The following is a 25,154-nucleotide window of genomic DNA, read 5'->3' as shown; positions in this document are numbered from 1 at the left end:
ATGTTGAAAAGTATTTATGCAGAGTATTTAAATACCTCTTTCAACAAAGTATTTTGTATTTATATTTAAATACTCAAAAAATGTATTTATGCCCATCCCTGCTATCCGGTTACCTTCGTATGGGTTATCCTCCTGTCCGGGACCTCTTACGTACCCATTAAAGTATATCACATGATCCATTTTCATCGTAGCTGATAATGTACAGCTCGAAGCAGAGTTAACTTGAACGCTCCTGACCTGTAGAGCAGGAAGAGAGCCACCCTAGCAGCGCCTAGGAGATATAAAAGAGAAATGGTGTTTCGACTGTCCCACTTGTGCTGTGGGGGTGTCCGCCTTGCCACGAGCTGTTGACTCGGCATTTCCCTCAGCTGGGGTTATCATCGCGACGTTTGTTTGGGTTTGCGGCGATTATGTACACGTGTATGCTTGCCGATATCGCAACGATTGGATGCCGTTATCCCAATGATACACGCGAAGCTGGTCGCGTTCGCTGAGTGCATCCTCATTTGTTTTATCACAATACCCACTCAGTGAACGCTACCACCGTCGGAGATAACGGTATTGTATCCGTGCGACATCGGCCAGCACCGGTAACTATGAAGGGAATTGCCACAGGACGAGAGCCGCCGATATTTCAAAAACTGTTCGAAAGATAAGATAATCGCCGCAATCCCAAAGAAACGTCGCGATGATAACAACAACAGAGTGTAATGCAACAGCACAAGGTAATGCCACAGTAATGTGGTAAGGCGGACACCCTCACAGCACAAGTGGGACACTCGAAACGTTCTCTCCCTTTATTTCGAGAGCCAGGGTGGCTCTCTTCCCGCTCCGCAGGTCGGAGGCGCGTTCAAGTTAACTCTGCTCCGAGCTGTACCACGTTGCTGATTCATCATGCATAAAGTTCGTTGTGTGATACCTTATTACCTTACATTACCGTAGCTTTCTACTTTTTTTTTTTTTTTCTGTACTCGAAGTTATGTACACTCTGGATGCATTACACTATTGCTGTAACCCACACCCTAATGTAATGTCCCCCAAGGGACCATTGGAGGTATATTGAACTACATAAATAAATATATATAGGAACGATAATGCTTGCTATGTGAGAGCTCAAGAATGGGCCCCCGACCTCAGCCCTGAAACTGATGGCACAACACTAACGTTAAACTAAATAGCGAACGCCTCGTGGACGCGGTACACTGTTTGGTTTTGCCGGGCCGGGAAAAGCACTTCACGCGAGACGTACGCTGTAGGAAACATTGGCGATCGGTATTTCTCTACCCGCTCTACAACCTTCTGATTCACATCTCGGCCCTAAGGCGAGCAATTGAAAGTTAGCTAATTAATTATTGCCTAATTCATTAATCGGCCACCATGAAAGAATTCGGGCGACTAGAACACGCGTCTCCGCACAATATTCTGCAGTTCTGATTCGCCCGTGACATTATCGTACAACCTGCTGCTACCAAAAAATCATGAACCTAAAAATATGAAAATTATGAATTGTGCTACCAAACGGCAAATTATGAAGGAAGGCAACACTGCTCCTTAACACAATGTTGGCAAAGTAGTCAGTTCAACTAAAGTTTCATTACATATTGGTAAGGTTCCCTATGAAGTGTGCAGAGGGCGCACAATCCCTGGAGCAGCACGCCATCATATGAGGCAGGCAAACAGATCGTTAAGAACATAACCACCACCATAAAAATAGCAAAGTCCGTTTTGTCCCCATCATCGCCGTCATCATTCTTGAGCTTTCGCATGCTTTGTTTAAAAACTGTTTTTCACATCCTGTGTATATAAACTATGCACCTCCATGGGCGTCTCCTTTTTTCTTTTCCATGCTTAGGAGCAGCAAGACAGTGACGCGGAACCGGGTAAGTGGAGTTTACCAAATTGCTCCTAACGTGCCTGACGTACAGCTTGAATCATACTTCACAACAACGCACTTTCATCCGCCGGAGCTGGAACAGAGCTACCATTGCGACACTTGGGAAAGGTGGTTACGCCACTCTTGATTGAGGGGCGTCCGTAATCCAGATGGACTGGCTCAGAATACAGAGGACCTAGCCATAAGAAGCCATAGCCCTCTAACAGGAGTGACCTCGCCCTAACACACACTCACATAATATTTCCAGAGCTCCGCTAGAATGGCTCTGCTGAGTCTGCTCCAGGTCCGGCCGGGGAGACTGCGTTATTGTAAAGTGTGATTCAAGCGGTACATTGGATGGACATCAATCTATCTGAGCGAGACTGCGTAGCTAGCGAGGAAAATTGCACTCTGAAAAGTAACACTAAAGCCACGATTAAATTTGTTCAAGACTTGTCCCTGAGAGTCAGTAGCTACAAGTGGACAGTCTGGAAACGTTGACTGGTTTGGAGATTAGTGTTGCGTACTCCATCGGCAGTTACGTGTAGATTCCATACGTACCATTTCAATGAACGGAACTTCGTAGCTTTGGAGAACGAGAGAAAGTAGTCCCACGTCCCACGTGCAGTTTCATTTTGACGGTCACATAACAGAGCAGACGTTACAAGGGTGTGTGAATCCTGTTTTAAAATCCGACGTATAGTCTCCGCCCATCGCCGCCGGCGTTCCGCGCCGATTGCTAGCGTTCGCTACGCCACGCTTCCTCATCCCAGCGGGATCATAGTCTGACGGTATTCGGCGCAGCGCAACGAAAACACTACCAGAGATTTTCACATTTCGTAGTGGGAAAGCAGTCCTATCTTGCAACTGTACCCGCGTACTGGAATCCGACTAAAGGTAATTCGTGTTCCCATCGTTGACACTGTTATGTAATACGGTTAGTACTCCCAAACATGGACACTAAATTGAAGAACAAAGTCGCACGTCTTCCGGCTGCTCTTCCTGTTTTGCTTGTCTGTATATAGTCCACCCGTCGTGTATTATATTGGTATGAATGTTCCTTAACAGCTTCGATCAAAAGATCAATGGGCGACGTCATACTGGGAAATGCGAGCCCACTGGAGCCCACATCTCGCTGGAAATCGCCAGATGTATAGCTTTGCTCTACTCCCCCAACGGCGGCGCTGACGTAGTCACCTATGAACTATGAACTCAACCATGAACCATGAACTATGAACCAACTATGAACTCACCAGCGGCGGCTCGCGATGTGCGGCGGTGCGGTGCGCTACGCGACGTTACGCCCCGCTCAGTCGGACTCTAAGCCAGCCTTTACTATGATAAAGGTGATTCAAGGCTCTATTGAGATAAGATAAAATATCAAGTTTTGTCTGAAATCGGTGGCTTTCGACGCTTAGCAGCATGAAAATTACAAGCCGCTGCTATAGTGCTGCCCAGCATCGTAACAAGTTATGCGACAGCGTTTTTCACTCTGCTTTGGACTGTTGCCTTAAGAAAGATATGCCTCCAGTGCTTTCGTTGTCCTGATGTTCTTTTGAGGTCGGCTGATATCTAGGTGACCTGTCGCGTGTGCCTTATCATTGCACATGACGAGCTATACACTCTAAACCTGGTACCTTCAAGTAAAGGGTAAAATTTTCAAAATTTTTATCCTCTATTTCAGATAATCTTTGCAGTCCTCACGTTGTTGCAACTTCCTCCCCAGTACGCCGAAAACATTTCTATTCCTTTCTGATATGTCAGAATGACACATCAGCGACGCGGCTATGGTGAATCAGAAGCACATAAAGAAGTAAAACACAAGAATGACAAATGACGAAGCAAATAACGGACGTAAGACACACACGTACACACTGTGTTGAACCGTTCAACCGTGTTAGAGAGACAGACTGTGCTGTGATTAGTGTTCCTAGACTGTCCAGCAAAAACGTAACCACGTAAATTTTGTAGTGAACATACCGTAGAAATACCCTGATAAAGCTCCGTCACTTAACACTTGTGCTTTCTTCACAGTTCTGAACGCGATCCGCAGTTCGTACTGACGCAGAGACACAATAATGTAACGCACACTGATCCGACACTCTCGTACTGAATGATTGAATGTAGATGGGTAGAAATCCAGCGAACCGGTAGAGATGTAGGAAGAGAGTTGCCTCAGGACCAAAGCCGCCGATATTTCGAACAGAGACTGTTCGAAACATCGGCGAACTGTTCGAAATATCGGCGGCTTCTGTCCTGAGGCAACTCCCTTCCTGAATGATTGAATGTGCGGCTTGAACGAGAACACAGTGACTTTTGAGCAGTACCTTTTATACAGGTTACCCTGCAAACAAACGAAGGAAATTCAAACGAGGAATTCGTTTAGAAGTTACAACGATCTTATAAAGGGTACATCTATAAGTTACGACAATTGGATTTCCGTTGAACACCGAAGTAACCTCTATTGCTCCTCCAGTGTCTCGTTACAAGTCACGTTTAACCTCTAAATAGAAGTATCGGTCGTGTAACCTCTACGATATTTGGAAATGTACGTCTATATAAATGTTACACATTGCGAAAAGTTACAATAAAGGGTACCGAGTTAAGAGTGTAGACGCGCCAGTTAAATGCGCAGTGCACCATTCATCAGGCATATAGGACTTAATGGCTATTATAGTACATTGGATCATCCGCAGACTTAAAGGGACGGTCTCGTACAGCCGGGGCGATTTCAAAACTTAGCCAAAACTATCTTCACGAATACTGTACACATACAACCGTCAAAGTTTCATTCAGAATAACCGAGTCGTTTCGAGGAAATTGTCGAAACGTGCCGTAATAGCAGACGACGAAACCTGCGCTTCCCTCTCATGCAACGTCATGCCCGAAGTCGGCCTGCGGGTAAGTCACCGTTATCATGACAGTGCAACCTGCAGAAGGGCCTTGCGTTGAGTCATCCCGTTTGCTCTCGAAATGAGGATGCTTAGATGTATATCTCCGCGAGCGGAGAATGTAATCTCTGCATTAACTGCATGTGGGGTTTCCGAGAATGTGGCGCATAATACGTAGAAGCTAATTCACGTGTTTTCTTTCTGCGAGTATTTAATGCGGTTTTTAAATAAATGCGCACTCCTTCTCCGTGTGCGTCGTCAGCGACACTTCATTTCGAAACATGATCAGTGTGCAACGGGAAGTGTAATGGAAGCTCGCGCGATATATTTTTGGTCGGAGCTGTAATGCGACCGCGCGCGCGCCCATGACGGGCGACTTCAGATTTGTACAGGTCCCCCAAGGTCGCCATTTTCCCATGTATTTGTTCCTATCCCGACGCGTGCAATGCCGGAGGCCGCCCTTAGATACCCCATTGTTACCAGACGTTGGCTTGCGTTGGATTGTAGCGCGCTAAAGATCCAGTTGAAGCACAATCCAAGCCAGGCCAAGTCACCGAAGGAGAAATGGACGACTGCGCCTGCGGCGCCTGGTACGACAGGTACGCTATGTGATGCACGCAGCCGTGCACTAGATCCTTCCGATCGCTCAACACGTTTAAAAACGGGACCAAAAAGTGAAACACGACACAGAAAGTTGTTATACGCGTTTTATTTGGACATAGATTCATTCGCAGAAACAACAAAAACATTTTGCCGCTAAACTTAGCGCGCTGAAGTGATCCGGAACGGCAGCACTGGGGTATCTAGTGGCGGCCTTCTTCGTTGCACGCTTTTCCGAGGTGAGTTTGGGGGACCTGGATTTGTAGTTGTGCTTGGGGTTGTCCTGCGACTTTTAACTTGTTTCTGAGGATTAACATAGTTGTTGTCAACCAGCATGTGGGCTACTTCTTATAATGTGCGTTTTTCGCCTGAGGACTGAAAGAAAATGTGCGAGAGTCGCCGCAGTCACTTTGGAAAGTCGTCTGCTCACTCCGGTATACTAGCGCGCGCAAAAGCAGACGATTTCTACATCCTATCATGGACTTTCCCGCAGGGCGACGTAGCCGTTCCTATTGTTGCCAACATAGATCGCGGTATGTTGTGCAATCTTTATTAATTTAATTTGGTTATCTAATAAAACGTGACGTGCTTTGTCGGCTAAATTCCCAGTATTCCATTTTTAACAAAGAGCAGTCGAATGGTACATTTTATGAGAGGGGCAGGGGGTACGAGACCGTCCCTTTAAAGGGGATGCCTCGTGCACCATAACTGTATCGTGTCACTTTATCTTAGTGCCTGTGAAACGCCCTCCTGAAGGCCAACACCTTCATCTGGATCACGGCGTCAGGGACAGTACACTGGGTGGAGAACCAGCAAGGTGCGTACAGAGACGAGGCCGCTATGCGTGAGGACTCTGTTAGGGTACTCGTCCATTTTGCTGTTGAGATAGCTGCAACAATTTTGTTTCCCATCAAATCTATTGTACATAGCGGATACGCGTACTATCAGCACGCTGCTTAGCACTCACCCTGCCGTACTTCATTGATTGGTTGATTCTTGCTTCCCGGCATCATTGGTTCATTTGCCTTGCGACTATACTCGTGTTCAACATGTGGAGGACGTGGTGTAAATGGTGTTCTTCTACATGAGTCCTGACCGGCGATGATGGAATGTCCCAGCGGCCAGGTGTGTGTGGCCTTATGCTTGGACTGTGCCAGTAGAACTGGCTGCGAGGCGCAGAGTGCGCTGTCGTCGTCCACGGGCCGCCACAACATCCCCCCCCCCCCAGCCGCGGAGGGTGCATGCGGTCGATACCACTCGGTAGGCGTCAAGCGTCATCTAGGTGAACACCACCTCCTCTACAAACTTGAGAAGGAAAAGAAATCTAGTCCGTCATCTACATACGCCTTTGGAGATAAGGAGACACAATAGCGCGCCATGGTGGAGGGCTCGCATAGTGTCATGCGGCCAGTCTTAACAACCAATACGGAAGCAGAGCGAGTGCGATGGATTACATTATCTGACGGAGAAGGGAAAGTGACGTCTCTGTGCCCAGCCATCCTGTCTGCGGCGCAGTAACATTCTGAGAGCTGACGGACCAGATTTCTGTTCCTTCTTATGTTGAACACGACTATAGTCATATGTTACGTTCACGCAGCTGTGTGGTTATTTTGACTGCGCAGCGATCAGGCATCAGGTGAAACCTTCTAGGCTCATCGTGAAGTGTAGTCCGTCGTGCAGTCTAATGTGAACTCGGGAAGGAAGCGGGTTGTCAACCCTACTATCTAATTTGCCCGTTACTTCTTATACTGCAAGGACAGTGCAGAGGCGTGACCAGGCTTGTCACTGAATAAGTAGTTGTCGCTTTTTTAATTCCGTGTTCGCTGCACCAAGCAACTGTGGTTATGAGCGGCGTACAGACGTGGCTAGATGGAGAGAGGATAGCAGGGAGGAGTGGGAGACATAGGAGATAGTATGCACCCTCGGCCGACTTCAAGGAGAACTGTGCCTACACTCGTGTGGAGAATCTGCCGGAAACCCCAAGGAAGCCCTCGGAGAGCACAGCCAGTGCCGAGATTCGATCACGCGTCAGTTAATTAGTTGTACCTCGGAAACCTAGGAGGTCGAACACAGCACCTAATCCTCACAACGCCCAATTTGCCTACTTCAGTAAGGCTAGTTAGTTGGCCTAATTGTATAGCGGTTGATGAAATGGTGTTAAGAAAGAGGACGAAAGGCGGGGACCCCGCTCCTGGATATGACTCCGGTCTCATGAGCCTCTAGAGATTACTCCGCACCAAACCCTGGCCAATCGCCCTGTGTGGCTGGTGGCCACTGTTCCTAGTGGTGGAAGAAGAAGAAGAAGATATGACTCAATAAACGTGCAGTTGTTCTACGCGCATTATGCGCATTACTCTCGTTCGGTGCGTCCCATACCGGAAAATGGAATCCCGTCATCGCAGATAATCTCATCTCATTCGTTGCCGGCTCCAACCGGTTCTAGCCCTTAGTGTCACTGTCACACTCATATCATACTGAATTAGCCCTGGCCAATCTCCCTTGCGGATCGCGGCCATCTTCCTGGGGAGAAGAAGAAGAAGAAGTTGTTCTACAGCCACGGTGACGATAGGCCACGTCTGATTACTCTTAAGTAACATTGGTGCCGAAACCCGGGAGATTGGCCCCTTCGACTGCCCTCGTCGCAACGCCTGGACCTTCCACTTCGGCAACGAGGCAGCACGCCAGCCTGGGATTTCGCCTCTCGTCAGCCGGAATTGAATTCCAGAATGCCCGCGGACAAATTCGACGGCCTCAAGCGCAGCAGAGCAGTCGCAAGAGGCGCAGTGACCCGCGTCGTCAATCGTCTGCGAGATTGTCCTAGCGGAGAGGTCACAGCCGAGGGCATTGAAGTGGACCTCGACTTCTTGGTCGCACGAAAGGCCGCACTTCACGACTTGGACCTCCAGATCTTGGCGCTCACGGAGGATGACAGGTACGACGACGAGGTGCAAGGCATACTCGACTGTGAGCAGCAGTTAGAGGCCGCCGTCACAAGAGCGAAACGAATGCTACGAACCACGTCAGCGGTAACGGTGCCAGCTCCGGGCGCCCTCACGGTCGCCCAGGCCGACGCGGCGCGGAGCTGCCCAACGAGCCGAGCTGTATCGTTGCCGAAGCTGCAAATACCGAAGTTCGGGGGCAAGTTGCAGGACTGGGCCCGCTTTTGGGAGCACTTTCAGGCGACCGTCCACGACAACCGTTCATTGGCCGCGGTGGAGAAGTTTAAATACCTTCTATGCTACGTCACCGACGACGCCAAGCGTACCATCGACGGGATCAGCCTAAGCGGTGCCAACTACAACGTGGCGGTCGAAGCTCTAAAGCAACGCTTCGGTCGCACAGATCTTCTCGCAGCGGAGCATATCGATAAGCTACTTGCGCTTCGGGCGACCCACAGCAGCGATGTGATACAGCTCCGGCACTTATTAGACGAAGTTTTCCGCCACACACGTGCTCTGGAAGCGCTGGAAATTCCGCTGTCCAGTTATGAAGTGGTACTGTACAGGGTCGTATATCGATGCCTGCCCTCAGAGCTCTTCGTGCAGTTTCGACAAAGAAGGAAGGAAGTGGCCGCATCTTCCGACGTGAGCGCTACGGCGCCGCCCACGGATGCGACGTCAGCCTCACCATCAGCAGCAACAGAGGTGAAGGCTCTGATGGACTTCTTGCTCGTTCACGTCGAATCGAGAGAGGAGGCTGCGCTTCACCGACCACGGCCTTCCCATCAAGACCACGCGGACGATGCGGTGCAAGGCCCTTGCCATCGGCCGCTGCACTCCCAACCGCAGTGAGCTTTGCCCCCGCCACCGTCGTCGCCGGAAGGCCATCGTCGCAAGCTCCTGAACAGCCAACGTGCGCCCTTTGTCGGGCCGCGGATCACCGCATTGCCGCATGCTCAGCATCTCTCACACCGGAGGAGAAGCGCCGGCGCCTCGCTTCAGAGCATCGCTGTTTCCAGTGCGCGAGGCGCAATCACTTCGCACGCCGTTGTCGTTCGGGTGGGAGCCTGAAGTGCGGTAAATGTCAGGGGAAACACCTGACGGTGCTCTGTGATATACAGCCTCAGGCGAGCGGTCGGAGCGCAGCATCCGCGCCGGTGTCGGTGCCAGCAATCCAGGCCACAGCAGCCTCAACGTCCTCAACCATTACGTTCTTGCAAACAGCCACAGCGACGATATCCGGTCCCGGTAGGTCTGTAGAGGTGCGAGTCTTGCTCGACACCGGGAGCCAAAGGACCTTCGTCACCGAAGACCTTGCCAGACAGCTTCGCTGCCACCTTTCAGTCTTCGGAAGGCCTATCCATCTTTGCGTTTGGCTCAACGCAGGCCTCCACATTCCGAACGTACGACAGGGTCTCGTTGTGCGTTGCTGGTTTATGCCAGTCATTGGAGGTGGATGCCCTCGCCATCCCGCACATCTGTAGATCGCTCAGCCCTCCAGTAGTACTCAAGCACCGCGATCTCCGCCCAGCGACGACTGCATGCGCATCGCAGAACGTTGATCTCCTCGTCGGTGCGGACCACTATTGGAGTCTCGTGTCAGGGAAGATAGAGCGCCTCCCCAATGACATGACGGCCATCGAGACAATATCCAAGGCGTAGCTCCACCCGGCTCGGCGCAGGACCACCATGTCGTAACGTCGCTCTTATGCTCCACGCTCGACGAGGGACTACCAGAGCCAGCTGACCTCTGGCGACTAGAAGCTTTGGGCATCACGGAGTCCGAGATGTCTACTCCCGATGGAGCCGCAGATCTCCAAGTGTTTGAAGGCAATATCAAGTGGCGAACAGACCGATATGAGGTTCCTCTCATGATCAAGGAGCCCGGTCTCCCGCTCGAGGCTAGCAACCTTGCTACCGCTGAGAAGAGATTGAAGGCCCAGTTGCGACGTTTCAGCACGGCGCCCGCAGTTCTGGAGCAGTATGACTCCACCATGCGCGAGTACTTTACCGAAGGACACGCCGAACCGGTGACTGGGCCACACCCCACCAACAATCTGTACTACTTACCTCATCATGCGGTCATCCGCAACGAAGCCGTCACTACCAAGGTCTAAATAGTGTTCGACGCGTCGTCTCACGTCCCCGGCCAACCCTTACTCAACGACGTCTTGGCGAAGGGGTCCGAACCTAAACAGCGACCTCCTGCGTTTGCTCATCACGTTTCGGTCCTCTCCCATCATCCTCACCGCAGATATCCGCAAGGCGTATCTGCAGATCCAAATCCGGCCGCAGGACAGGGACACCCTACGTTTGATCCAAGAGTTGCCGTCGGCATCCAACCCTCACCCAACAGTCAAGCAGTGGAGGATGACAAGAGTGCCGTACGGAGCCTCGTCTAGCCCATTTCTACTCGCAGCAACGTTACACCACCATTTCGGTGCCTGCACTCGCTATCCACTCACGGCGGTTCGTTTGTGTACCAGCTCCTACGTAGACGATCTGGTGGTTGGATGCGACAACACGCAAGAGGCCGAGACCTTATACGCGGAAACGAGGGCCATCTTGCAAGAGGCCGGAATGGACATCCGGAAGTGGGCGGCGAACTCAATGACGCTTCAGCGGAAGTTCCTCGAGGACGGAACGGCATATGACAACGTCGGTTGCACGGACACCGTGATTCGTGTGCTGGGAGTGCCGTGGGATCGTCACGCGGACACAATCTTGGCGCCAGTCACCGCGGTTCACGCGTTCGCCAAGCTTAACGAGCCCACGAAACGCACGGTGCTCAAGACGTTTTCCAGATTGTACGACCCCTTTGGGCTTCTCCCCCATTCACCGTCACCGCGAAACTGTTGTTTCAAGCAATGTGGAAGGACGCAGTGCCTTGGGACCGACCAATGACTAACACAGCACATCAAGTCTGGAATAAGTGGGTGAACGGCCTGCCCACTCTTTCGCTGTTTGACGTGCCCAGATGTACTGCCGGTACCAACGGCAGCGTCCAAGATCTCCAGATCTTTGCCGACGCTAGCCCGAGAGCCTACGGAGCGGCCATCTACATGAAAGCAGACAGGGGCACGGAAGGCATCAGCTGCAATCTGCTTATCTCCAAGGGTAGAATCGCGCCGCTGAAACAGGTAACACTACCGCGGTTAGAGCTCCTCGGCTGCCTTCTCGCTGCTCGTCTCTACAGCCGCATCCGCGGAGTCAGGCCCAACGTGGCATGGAAGGCAACCTTGTGGACGAACTCTCAGATTGCGCTGCAGTGGGTCAAGAACACGGCTTCACGGTGCCCGCAGTTTGTAGAAGGCCGCGTGCGGGAGACACGGCTCCTCACCGATCCTGGTCAGTGGCGTCACTGTGACGGGAAACATAACCCAGCCGACCTGCTCACGAGAGGAATCTCCGCGGACGAGCTCGTTGGCAGCGAGCTGTGGTGGGTTGGACCCCCATGGTTGTCTGGTAGTGTCGATCCGCCTCTCGAACCAACATCGAACCGCACCGCATCGTCCTCTCGGACGGAAGAGACGTGCTGTCCAGTCGCGATCCGCCATGGTGACCCCATCCTCCGGTTAAAGGACTACAGTCTACTCAGCCGCGTGCTTAGAGTGACAGCATACGTGCTCAGCTATGTCAACAACTCGCGGAGACCTGGATCAAGGCTCACCGGGCCCATCTCTGCACAAGAACTGCATTCGGCAGAGCTTCTATGGGTCCGCCGCACTCAACTAGAATGCTTTGGCGCAGATATCGTTGACCTTCAGGCGGCGCGACCCATCTCCCGTTCGTCTGCTCTTTTGACGCTGAACCCATACTTGGACGCAAACTCGCTCCTTCGGGTGGGAGGAAGATTGCCGTTCGCCCACGAAGAAGACAGCACCCGGCATCCCGTGCTTCTCCCGGCCAAGCACCGTCTCAGAGTTGCTCGTGCTTGACGTCCACCGGCGTCTCCACCACACCGCAGTGCAAGACACCCTCTGCGAACTGCGGCTGAAATACTGGACTGTCAAGGGCCGGCAGACGGTTCGCCGCGTGCTCCAAACGTGCCTACAGTGTAGGCGTCGACTGCTGTCCTCACAGACGGCACCTGTTGCTCCTCTCCCGCGTGAAAGAGTTACTCCCACGAACCCATTTGATATGGTGGGCGTGGACTTCGCGGGCCCTTCGTACGTGCACGAAGACGGCAAGCAGCGAAAGGCGTACATAGTCCTTTTCACCTGCGGCGTCACACGTGCGGTGCACCTCGAGTTAGCGACCGGAATGTCCACGCAACACTTCCTCAGTGCCTTCCGGCGTTTCACTTCCAGACGCGGCGTACCATCCCTCATGATGTCCGACAATGCCCGCACCTTTCATCAGGTGTCTCGTCTGCTCTCCTCCGAAGATGTACTGAATTTCGCCGCTACCTACCGCATCCAGTGGAAATTCATTGTGGAGAGAGCACCTTGGTGGGGCGGGTGGTGGGAAAGGATGGTCCGCTCCGTCAAGGACGCCCTGAAACTGTGTCTGGGAAGGCAGCGCCTCACCTTCGAAGAACTCACCACCGCCCTCTGCGAAGCTGAGTGCAAAAGTGAAACTTGCCGGCCATTCACTTACATCACGTCCGAGACCGAAGACCTGGACCCCTTGACACCGGCGGACTTCCTCGTAGGAAAACACCTGACGATCCTCCCAACGCCGGGCGAAGTCGCCCCGCCACCGAGTGCCAAGGGCCTCCGGCAATATCTGAAGGTCCAAGGGCGGCACCGCTTGCAGTTTTGGAGTAAATGGCGAAAGGAGTATCTCCTTCAGCTAAGATCGGCGCACATGGCACGGCACAAGCCGGAATCACAGCTACAAGTCGGTGATGTGGTGGTCATCCATGATAAAGCCCCCCCCCCCTGATGTGGAAACTTGGCCGCGTCACACAAGCATTTCCCGGGCGCGACGGCGTCATTCCTGCCTGCGCGGCCAAGTTTCCACACCACTGTCTGCCAAGACTCCTTTGTCACTGAATAAGTATTCACCTGTATAACTGCCAAATTTTCGGATGACATACTCCGGTAACATTGAAAACGATTGGAATTTATCCGAAAAACTCCGCTGTTGCGGTTCCAGTGACCGAGGGCCGAGCTAGAAAAAGCTATGGGCTGATGGTCGACGGGCTTCGCTCGCTTTTGTGTGGGGATTGCCTCGCATCCCGTGTTACCAGCCACCGGCAGCACGGGTGACCCACTTGACCCAATTGCACTGTGCCGCAATGTTTCACCTTGAGAGGGTCCTCGATATTGGTGTCACTAGAGTCATTAGCTGAGGAGGAGGAGGAGGAGTGTCGTTGGGAGGAACCCGAGAGGGCTGCCGTTTCAAGGCAATGTCTCCCTCTTGCTCCCGTCTCCCATTTTGAGGAGGAGACGAAGCATGATTCATAGATAAAAGCGAAAGGGGAATTCTAGGCGCTGGACGTTTTCCAAGTAGATCGTGGAAATGACAGCAATGACACTAGAATGCCCTTTATGTTGAGCACGGTCACTGAATGGGGTACCCTGCTCAGCGACTCCTAGAGTCACTAAATAGGGAGCAGAGTAGCGACGCTGAGCCACGCGGGCGAGCAAGCCCGCCATCTTGAGTCATGCGCGGCTGCGTCGCCTAGCAATGAGACTCGAACTCCCCCTTCCCCAAGTGGAGAAAAGGCGCAATCGAGCCAGCCCGCAACCCAGGAAACCGGTTTTGCATGGAGGTGACTCAACATGGACAGCCAGTTCTTGGAAGGAGAAACCACGTGGCACAATTGTCATAATCGCCGAAACCGAACGGCGGCTCCGGAATGCCATACTCTGTACCCCTAGCTAATGACTCACCAGTTCCGGTGGCGCAGCGGTAACGCGTGCGCTTGGAGACTGGGAGGTCCGCGGTTCGAATCCGCGGGCCGGCTGTGCCGTCTGGGGTTTTTCCTGGGTTTCCCTCAGATGTGTAATAGGCGTATGCCGGCACAGTTCCCCTGAAGTCGGCCAATGGACGCAGCTATCCTCCCCCCGAGCGGATTCCGCTCGGTCTTCCACTTCACCCTTTCCTCCTCTCCACCATCTTTCCCTTCCCGAGAAACATGCCGCCTAATCAGGCAGGCAGCTATATAGTTGTTGCAACGGAGACAATTAGGGTCTATTCACACGACATAACTTCAGTGGCGCATACATATATGTACATACGATACAGTGTATGTTGCATGTAAAGACACACACACGCGACACAAACCATTGCCCACGCCCATCGCTCAGGCTCGCCTGTCATGGAGTTTATCCGTCAGCTAGCCTGTATCCACGCCCTCTTATGGTGGGTCGTAATGTTGAATACCAAACGAGGATGCGCTCTGCGTGAGATGGGTGTTCCTCGAAATAAAGTGATCGAAATCCCCGTTCCAAAAAAAAACAACTGCAAATAAATGTCAATCTGACTATAACAGACTCGTGCGAGAAACTTCCAACAGCGACCTTAGACTAACCTGGACATAGAAATGCAAACACCGAACCTAAACTAACAATAATAAATTAACCAACGTGCTGCTCCGTCGTGTCCGCCCTGCTAAGATTAACAGCCTCTAAACTGTGGCCTTTGTTCGCGGAAACGACTTGGACAGACATCGAAAACCCGTGAATTGGAGTGGTTAAATAGTGTTGTCGTGTTCTTGAACACGGGGGGGGGGGGAATATAGGTTTATTGCAAAACAAAACAGAACACGGCATATCATTTTACGAAGCGACCGAGCATTCTCCTCGACTTCCTTTTCTCGAGAACGTGAATTTCGAGATCGGCCACAGGTGGCGCTTTATTTCTGAAACGTGATGTGGGCAAGCTTGCGCTTGTCCCATCCTACAGTTGGCAACACAATTTCGAGATCGGGGATTTCGCAAGCGGGAATATCGAGAACCTCCCGCGATTGCTTGTCACTAATTGGAATTGGAAATGAAAGAAAAATATGGAGATGTTAGTCCCAATCCAGGCAGGACTGGCTACTCCACTAAACTAGATGCTCCTAACAGTTTGAGTGTGATTCTGACTAGTTCCGTCGTAGACTTGATGGCGTTATTTTTTCTTTTTTGTCTATACTTACATAAAATAAAAATGTTAAAAAAAAATTTAAAATCGTCACGTGATCTGCATGTTCGTCATTGTGGTCTATTTAGCGTGAATTCGTAGCAGATGATTTTTTTTTTTTTTTTTATTGACACTGTTGACTTTTTTCGTGTTATTGTTTTCAGCGTGACCGTCCCGAGACAAGAACCGAAACCACCGGATTACGACGAAGCTGAAGATCTGATCCTCAAGGAGATCGAGAAAGAGTTCATTTCTACTTGAGGGGGACGGACTCATTTCCAAGATCGCACAATCAATTCATGTACAGGATAGGTTTGTTATCAGTTATGTAAAATAAAATAAAAGTGATTCCAGTGTGGAGTCCACCTGCTTCCAATACCGTTATCGTACGAGATAAACGTGGACTAATAACATTGGAGACTTCGCTCCCGTGCTGTGGAAACTTAGCTTCCTTAGCATATAGTAAATTTATATACATGATTCGATAAAAACGTTCTGTTTAGGAATTGGTACATAGGAAGGATTATAAATACAGAGAAAAACTAAACGTATTCTTATTGTTATTACGTTTTTATATTAAATACGAGTTCCTAAGAAGGTTTGAAAATGCATGGACTTGAAATGGTGCGCTAAATAGTATTAAAATAAATAAAAAGCAAACTAACTTTTATGCACTAAATCGAGCGCACTCCAAGCTACTCAAGCTAAATCCAAACATGTTACATTTTGTGTCCCGGATATGAAATCATACGAAAGAACAATACCATTTGTGCTCTACTGAAGTGTGTCGCAAAGTGAATAACGCAGAACGCATTGATAAAACAGACATTGATAAAGTCGACGAAGCCTTTCGATCCTTGCATGCGACGGAAGCACACCGGGGAGATGTCCTTCTCTTCGGAACGATATATAGAGTCACATAAAATGCTTGCTAGCTGTGTCAGCGAGGCATATAGACCCCGTTCGCGTTGAAGTTAACGTGAGTCATTGCAGTTTCGAACGCTTCGAGAACGGCAAAATTAATATACGACACTTTTACAGTAAATATTGCTCGATTGGAAGTAATAGCAAAATTTGAGGCGTCTCATCACGAAACAAATTTTCTTCTTTTGCTTCAAGTTTGATTTTGAGGTTCGATCGAGTTAATTGGATCGCAATGACCATTTCGTGACTGTTCACGCTTGCACCTAAACTACAGTGAACAAGAAGAGGGCAGTGGAACGACCGCGCTCTCCGCGTGACTATCGCGGCCCGACTACCAGCGACGGCGCTGCAATCGACGACTGTGGAGATGCCATAGAGCAGTGGTTCCGAAAGTGTGGTCCGCGGACTCCGGGGGGTCTCCGAGTGTGTTGGTGGGGGTCCCCAGCGATCGAAAAACATCCGGAAGACCGTCTTGGCTATTACTGGTCCTGAAGCTCTGAAGCCCTTGCTCCTTTTTGCGACAACCTTCCTATGCGATGCTGTGTTTTCTGCACTTGTTCACATCAAGTTAAGGTCACGGAACAGGATTGACATTGAACCGGACTTACGACTGCGTCTTTCTTGTATTCAACCCCATGTTAAGACACCTGTAGCCTCTTGTATGCAGCATCACCCTTCGCACTGATCGCAATGTTGAACTGTAATTTCGTGTTAGGTTTTTCATGTGTGACTCTGACACTATAAAGAAGACAAAAATATGCTACGTTCTCATTTCATCGCGGTGCCTTGTTTGTTCGTTTTTCTTATTCTTTCTTCACGTCCCTTATGTCAACATGAATGGTACTTCACGGGGGTCCTCGAATGGATTATCAGTGGCCTTGGGGGTCCGACACAACTAGAAGTTTGGGAAACGCTGTCATAGAGTTAGTGACGAGGAGACGCAGAATAAGAATACAAATAATTACAATTATGAGTGCAATTACAATAAATTCCATTTACAATTAATTGTTCTCAACAGCACAGAAGAGAACACAAATCTGAATTCGTAAATGTCTTGAGACGCAGACGACACGCTTTGTAAAGCATGCATGTAGTTGGCGATAGCAGCGCCGCCGATATATTTTCGCCACTTGCTCTGACAGTCGTCCCAAGGCGCAGACCCCCCGCCGTTCGTTCCACTGCCCTCTTCTAGTTCGCTGTGACGCTTCTTTCTCTGCGGTGTTCAATTACGGTGTGGCAATGTCGCAATCCACATAGCGATCGTCATCACGCGCGCTCGACTCTCACTTTTCATCACCGTACTTTTAATAAAACTTTTCATTCGTCTTTTAACGATGGCAACGTCTCGTGGCTGTAAACACCGCCCAGGCTGATTGTGCTATGTGTGCGGTGTCTTCTTGAGCACCAACTAAACTTATACGTACCTAATATTGTAGCTATATGCATAGGTTTATAGTTACTGCATAACATTGTGCAGGTATTGTATAGTTATTGTATAGCATGTATTGTATTGGAGCAGAGGCTGTCCCAGTGGCGCAGCCAGCCAATCGGTGACGTTAATAAATTTTCTTATAACGAGACAACTCGGTTAAGCACAGAATCACGTACGGAAGGCAACAATTTCTGCCTTGCGTACAACGCCTATTTTGGCGTATCTGAGGAGGACCAAGACAAGAAATCGGCGCCGCATGTGACTTGCGAATCCTGCATGGTACACTCTCGAGGTCTGGTACAGAGGAGAAGCGCGAAAGATGAAGTTCGGGGTGTTAGGCGACTTCAAAACGATTGTAGCAGTGGGTCTCCAAGGTGGCTACGTGAAGAACCCACGTTTTATTGGCATTTCTTTGGTTGGGGGTCACCATTCTGCAAGTCGGCTTCACCTGTCAAAACGATTTTTGTGGAGGCAAGGCAAACTGCCAAAGCCGCACTAAACTAACCTAAGATATCGCTAGTTTCGGTTTGTTTACGATATTTTAGGCTTGGTTAGTGGTATTTGAAGTTAGTTTAGTGTGTATTATACTTTAGGTTATTTAATGATAGTTTATGTTAATTTAGTGCGGCTTTGGCAGTTTGCCTCTCCTCCACAAAATTCATTTTGACAGCGAGGTGAAGGCGACTTGCGGAATGGTGATGGCAAACCTAAAGGATGCGTTTTCTGAGCTTGTGGGATAGCAGGGATGCTCTCAGGCACTACAAAGAGAAACCATATCGTTGACGGCGAAAAAAAAACGTGAAGTGTCAGTCACTCGCGAGACAGAAGAAGATCCTGAAGCCTCCTCTTCATATCAAAGTAGGGCTGATTAAGCAATTTATCATTGCGTACTGTTAGACTTCAATTCTGAGGCTTTCAAGTACTTGAGAAGCTTCCAAAAATATCAAAGAAAAGGGTTAGGGGTGAAAATTTCGTGGGTCCCCATGTGAGGAAATTAATGAAGGCGAGGAATACGTGAACTTGACTGCAACCAGTTGAAAGAGGAGCGTGGAAGAATTTCCATGATGTAGTGAATGGCTTATTGGGTAATCACACGTTCGATAATTACACAGTAGTGGTTGATCGCCTTCACAAGACCTAAGAGAAGATGGGATGCAGAATGTCACTAAAACTGCACGTTCTGCACTCGCACCTAGAGCTGTTCAAGTCCAACATGGGTGCATACTCGGAGGAACAAGGAGAAAAAATTCACCAGGACATCCAGATGTCTGAAAAAAGACACCAAGGGCAGCACAACGAGCGATTGCTTGGCGACTGCATCCGGGGCTTAATCAGGGGAAGTAACGTAGCCTACAGGAGGAAAAGTGGGAAGAGCGATGCACATCTAGAGGGGATTTTTGTCATATCCATAGTGCTTTGAAGTTGTGCATTCACATCCATGATTGTACCTGAATAAGCATGAGTCGTTATTATCAAGTTTTGAGCAAATATTCGTAAATCAACTAATCTTATTTGCGGATAGCCTACAAAACAATGTCTTATTTTTTTTTATCCCTGCCCGGTGACACTAAAAGTGATCGCTCAGACTAAAGCTGGTACTTTTCGACGGTTCGAATCCTCTCGAATCAGAAACAGCGAAGAAAATAACTTAAGCAGAAACTTTGTTACATGGGATTTATAATAATGAAGCATAATTTTATCTGACTATCTATTTCAAAAAAAAAATATATATATATATTTAGTTACAGAACCACGTCTACTACTAGCACTCGACTATGGGCTCACACGAGCTCGCGGAATGAAGAGACAAATAAATCAACTAAAATAAAGAGATAAATAAAATTTCTGAGCGACAGCTATTCCTGTCACCTCACACTGGACGAAAACCAGCCTTTTGGGCGGCACCGAGATGTGCAGGATGAAAGATGAAAGGATGAAAGTCACTGAAAAGGTTAGCTAGCTGTAGGACTGGAACCCACATCTTCTGGATTGCCGGTCCAGGGCTCTGCCAATTGACCTAAGCTAACACGCCTTCTGAGCGACTTCCAGGGTGCGTCATCTGAAGGGACAAACCAGCCACTCTCTCTCACTCATCCTCCTCTCACTCTTACATTTTTGCTCACTCATACACACATTCATACGACGAGATCGACGCAGGCGGCAACTGTTGAACATGAAAGAACTGATGTTCTGAGGCTGGAACAACATAGAAGGGACAAATACATGCAAAGCCTCAATTTGCCTAAGAAATTAACGATGAAAGATGAAAGTCACTGAAAAGGTTAGCTAGCTGTAGGACTCGAACCCACATATTCTGGGTTGCCGGTCCAGGGATCTACCAATTGAGCTAGCTAACACTTTTTTTCTTTTCCACCTTTTATTAACAAATACACACAAGTACCACCCTTCTATGTTGTCCCAGTCTCAGAACATCAGTTCTTTCATGTTCAACAGTTGCCGCCTGCGTCGATCCCGTCGTATGAATGTGTGTATGAGTGAGCAAAAATGTAAGAGTGATGAGTGAGAGAGGGAAGCTGGTTTGTCCCTTCAGATGGGGGGGGGGGGGGGGGGGGGGGGAAGCACCCTGGAAATCACTGAGAAGGCATGTTAGCCTAGCTCAATTGGTAGAGCCCTGGACTTGCAATCCAGAAGATGTGGGTTCGAGTCCTACAGCTAGCTACCCTTTTCAGTGACTTTCATCTTTCATCGTTAATTTCTTAGGCAAATTGAGGCTTTGTATGTATTTGTCCCTTCTATGTTGTTCCAGCCTCAGAACATCAGTTCTTTCATGTGCAGGATGTTTGACGAAGGATTTGTAAACAGATGGTGCTATATGAAAAATTGCCTTCTCAGTGAACATCCCTGAGATATCGGCCAAGAGCTGAACAGGTGTAGCTCCGGTGGCATCGGTATAGGATGTTTTTCACGACAACTCTCGTTCAGAAATAATTTTCAATAGATTTACATGTGGGTGAGTCATCTTGTGTACGTGTGGCGACAATAGTTTCATTGTTCAGCCTTTCATTTCAGCATGCCTGCAAATACACGTCTGGTGCACGTGACAGATAGCGTGGCTGTCTAACGCGAGGAAAGGGGTAAGAGGGTTGGAGAAAGAAAAGCAAAAGAGCAATCGGGAACATATCCGCGCATGTGTCACGCTTCCTCAAATTACAGTTCGGGTATTTTTATCACTCGGACCGTTGTTCCATGCAGAATGGAGGCGTTTCAACAGGCAAGCAACTCGCTACACGAAATGCTTTCGCATAGCAGAGCAGACTGCGAGCTTCCGGAGCTGCTTGTTGCCTTTTCACGCGTTACTGCGTAACATATTTAGGCGGTTCATCAACAGCATCCTTGCTGGGCTGTAGATACCATGGGTGAACAAAGACAACTTCACTTTTGTGGAAACTAGTTTTATACGATACCACTTTGGGGGATGGGGGGAGGAGAGGGTGCTGTATCCAGATTTAATGGATTCTAAATAGCGCTAAGACGAAAATGATGTCATTCATTAGAAAACAAAATCCTTTGTGGAATAACTATTTATTCAATGGCACTGTTGTTGAACGTGTTAATGCAACCCGTGACCTGGGTGTGATATTTGATTGTGGCTCATTTTTTTCGCGAGCATCAGTGCTATCTGCAACACCGCAGTGTCTACTATTGGATTTATCACCCGACTTACCAAGGAATTCTGTGACCACGTTTGTGTTATCTCATTGCACACAGCGCTCGTTCGCGGTAGACTAGAAGTCGCTTCAGTTGTTCGGAATTCATTGAATATGACTCAAATTGAAAAAAATTGAGTGCAAAAGAAATTCATAGGTATATCGTATGATAGATACTTCAGTTATGTTTGTTATTATAAGTATGATAGTATCATCCGCAGGATTAATATGTGTTCATTATCAGCGACGAGGACGTTTCGTGATTTCTGTCATCTTCACAAGCGTATTCATGGGAAAATCAATCTTCCAGATGTTTTGAGTGACATTTATTTACATGTGCCGTATATATAGGCCCACACGTTCTTTAATGTTATTCTACCCTTCTGTTCATCATCGACATTGTCCATTGAGTCGTGTACAGCGTGAATTCAATGATTTTGCTCGTGGCACTGATGTTGATATTTTTCAAGGTCTGCATATAATAAAACGAGATCTACTTGGCTGCTTATCCGATGCTTATAGCATCGTTTCTTTGACGGTTGTTTATAAGTGTTGTCTGTTTTTACTCACTACGTTTATTCATGTATTTCTCTCGTTTAAAGTGCACAACTCATAAGGTGAGCACTAAGAAATAAAAAATAAATCGTGGATTCTCTGCGTAATTGGTTCTCCTAGAAAAACGGTGTAACATGTTGCTCAGCTCTTGAAAAATAATGTGTCTTTCGTTTGTTTTTACTTCCGCACAATCTTGCTTCGGATGCAGAAAATTGTTATTCTTCATTGTTGTTTGCTCTAGACAATTGCCTGTGCAGGTTCCACTGAAGCCGGTCCGGCAATCCCATTAACCCAGGCACCCGTACTGCTCTCTCACTCTCTCGATCGAGCGTACGGTTGCAACTGCAGCTACAGTTATTCTCACACAACCTAACATAGCATAACCTAACCTTTGTTCATCACCTAACCAGGGGCGTCGCTAGGTCAGCTAGGTTTCAGGGGGGGGCAAGATCTCGGTCCCGTGCGCCACTGCACAGTCCCACATTATTTTTGATACATGCGTGCGCTGTTTGCGGGCGACGGAACGAAAAAGAAAAGTATGACAAATACGGCGGGAACTTTCTGATGTGCAGCCTTGACAACTTCGGCAGGGCTCTGGCAAAGTCACGAAAAGTAAAAAATAGAAAGGTCTTAGCCTGTGGGGGCAAGTGCTCCCCATGCTCCCCTCAACGGCGTCCATGCACCTAACCCAACGTACGTAACCCAAACCTTGCGCCTAGCCTGACCTAACCTAACCTAATGAAGTATTGACTTTTATTCCCCACATTCTTGCACCCCCCCCCCCAACACTTGTCAGTCTCATCCTTCACGCAGTCACGAATTTATTAGCATGCTGTTCCTTCCTGCACGAACAGCATCCAGACGCATACACGACACGCAAAGATAAAGGGGAAAAACGCGCGTGAATAAGTGTGCGCCGTTCGAAGAAGAGACAATCGATTTTCTGCCTAACTCTCGCTCTGGCCGGATGCACTTTAATGATAACGACGAAGGCGTGGCACTGAGGCACGAGGGTGACGGGATACGACAGAGAGAGCACATGTACAGGGTATATGAATGGCTGAGGCTCTTTCATTTCACTAATTTGCCTTCACGATCAAGTTCTCACGCCTTTTTCGTGCTTTTCCAGGCTAACCTTTGCCTCCTTTTCTTTTTTTCATGATAAACTTATATTCCCCCCCTCGCAAGGTAGGTGTACAGATATATTTGTGTGGATGCACCAGAGATGGGAAGTTACATCTCGTTAATGAATAGTGCTAATGCATTACATAGCGTTTGAGAGTAATGAGTAACCTAATGTCATAACATTTTGGCCGGGTAATATATAATGATATTACTTAGTACCTGGATTGAAAATTTAGGCATTATCTAAACCCAGCAGTTGTAACTCGTTACTGCTGGCTATAGAGAATGCCTATAAATTTGCCTAAATGACTAATTGCGAAAATCCCCAAGCTGGTTTCTCCCAATCACCTAAACTGGCAAGGTCACCAAGGAGCAGGACAGAGTCCATGTGGCGTCGTTAAACACTAACTCCTCCTATGCAATTAACCCTACCTATAGATGATCATTTAGAACTACTCTGGTATCTTCACGAGATCATTCATGCGTAGACATTTTTCAGAAACTCTAATTATCCGCACTGGTAATGCGTAACAAAGCGAACGGCTAACCGGATATAGGGGTATATGTTACGGGCTTCCGTGAAAATGTAATGCCCAAGTACAATGTCATTGATTTATGACAGTAATTTCATTAGTAATACATTAGTACGCATTAAAAAGTAGCGAGTAATGATGTAATGCACGACTTTACAAAACGGCAATGAGTAATGGTAAGTACTTTACAAACTGGAAGCAACTTCCCCAACTCAAGTATGCGCAACTGTGTTCAGTCCGTTCCCGGCATGGTTGTGCGTGTCCAATTGAGTCGTTGATTACCAGGAAGATTCTGTGACAGTTGCTTGCCGTGTGGCAATTTGGCGTCCTTGAATGTCTAAATACTGTTACGAGAGAGAACAGCTTATACGTCTCGCGAAGGAACCCTGAAAGCGGTCTTAGAATGTATTTATTTGTCTTGTTTATTATTGTAACAGGAGGCTACTTACTTGTTCGGTCGTAGACAAACTAGTTTTTTTGTTTTTTTTGGGAAGGTAACACGTTGTAACTGACCACTTTTTGTGAAAGTAGCTGTAAAATGTAACTGGAAAGATGTCATTCAGGTGGTACCTTATTTTCTTACGCGTCAGCTTCCCGACGTCATTTTATTGTTCATTGGAACATTACAGCGAGAAAGAGCCAACGCTTTCTGCTGAACGACATTTTTGTGTCGGAAGGAATGTGTTTGGACTGAAGCCCGTTGAACCTTTACGAATGACAGCTCCGAAGAACTACTGAGTGTTGAAAGCACGTAACGCAATTGCGGCTGGAAGACTACGTGATTAGATCAGATTAGAAATAGAAAGAAAAAAATGGAAACGTAGGTCGCACCGGTGCGATCAGCTGATCCAGGTCGTTTGACGTGTGGAAGCACTGAATGATTTAACAGAATGCAGACGCTTCGACTCTAGTCGGCGAACACTGACGAACGCCCTCGCGAAACTTGACAACCGTCCCTTTAGCGTTGAGCAGATACTGGGGAGCTGGCCAAGGCAGCACCAGTAACCTGCGCTGTGTGCACTGACGACCTACTTCAAGGACATACGTGCTGAAGCCTGCATGAAACTTTTAGGACTTGCATTCAACTCGGACATTCATTGGTTAAAGGGTAACTGTAAAGTAACTAACTTACTTTACAGGTTTGCAAAAGCTGTATCGTGTTATATTTCTCAGAAACGTAAATGAAACAGAACCCTGTTAATATTTTCGAAGTCAGGTTGCAAATGCAGCCTGGTTGTTTACTTTGACTCACCCGTAACTCCATAGAAGCGCGCAATCACGTTAAAGTACAGTAATGCGAAGTATAAGGTTTCCATAGCCATGGTAAATCGTCTCCTACATATTACACCCAATGACATCATCATTCATAATTTTACGACACATTATATTAACGAGTATCAGTATTCGGCGATTGCCGTACCATCAGTGATGCGTGAAGTGCTTCAGGCCCGCATAAACATTTTCGTGATTCAATGTTTTGTTTCTATTAATTACGAAACAAATTTGAGACCAGTCGTTCGTATAGGTTACCAAACATACA

General features: G+C 48.4%; 1 protein-coding gene and 1 non-coding gene across 2 annotated transcripts in view; both read left to right on the top strand.

Moving 5' to 3' along the window:
* LOC135388324 (uncharacterized) overlaps positions 1-15,723 on the top strand; it is a 60,577-nt gene extending 44,854 nt beyond the window's left edge. Inside the window, exons 4-6 of the mRNA XM_064617806.1 lie at positions 1,853-1,880; positions 6,097-6,181; positions 15,542-15,723. Coding sequence (XP_064473876.1) covers positions 1,853-1,880; positions 6,097-6,181; positions 15,542-15,638 — 210 coding nt within the window. The 3' untranslated portion in view covers positions 15,639-15,723. The remainder of the gene's footprint in view (positions 1-1,852; positions 1,881-6,096; positions 6,182-15,541) is intronic.
* Positions 15,724-20,339: 4,616 nt separating this feature from the next.
* On the top strand, positions 20,340-20,412 carry Trnaa-ugc (transfer RNA alanine (anticodon UGC)). Its single transcript has one exon. It is a non-coding gene; the product is annotated as a tRNA-Ala (tRNA).
* Positions 20,413-25,154: the final 4,742 nt, after the last annotated feature.

This window comes from Ornithodoros turicata, chromosome 3 (genome assembly GCF_037126465.1).
Source record: "Ornithodoros turicata isolate Travis chromosome 3, ASM3712646v1, whole genome shotgun sequence".
Lineage (NCBI taxonomy): Eukaryota > Metazoa > Arthropoda > Arachnida > Ixodida > Argasidae > Ornithodoros > Ornithodoros turicata.
This window is presented reverse-complemented; position numbering and strand designations above follow the sequence as displayed.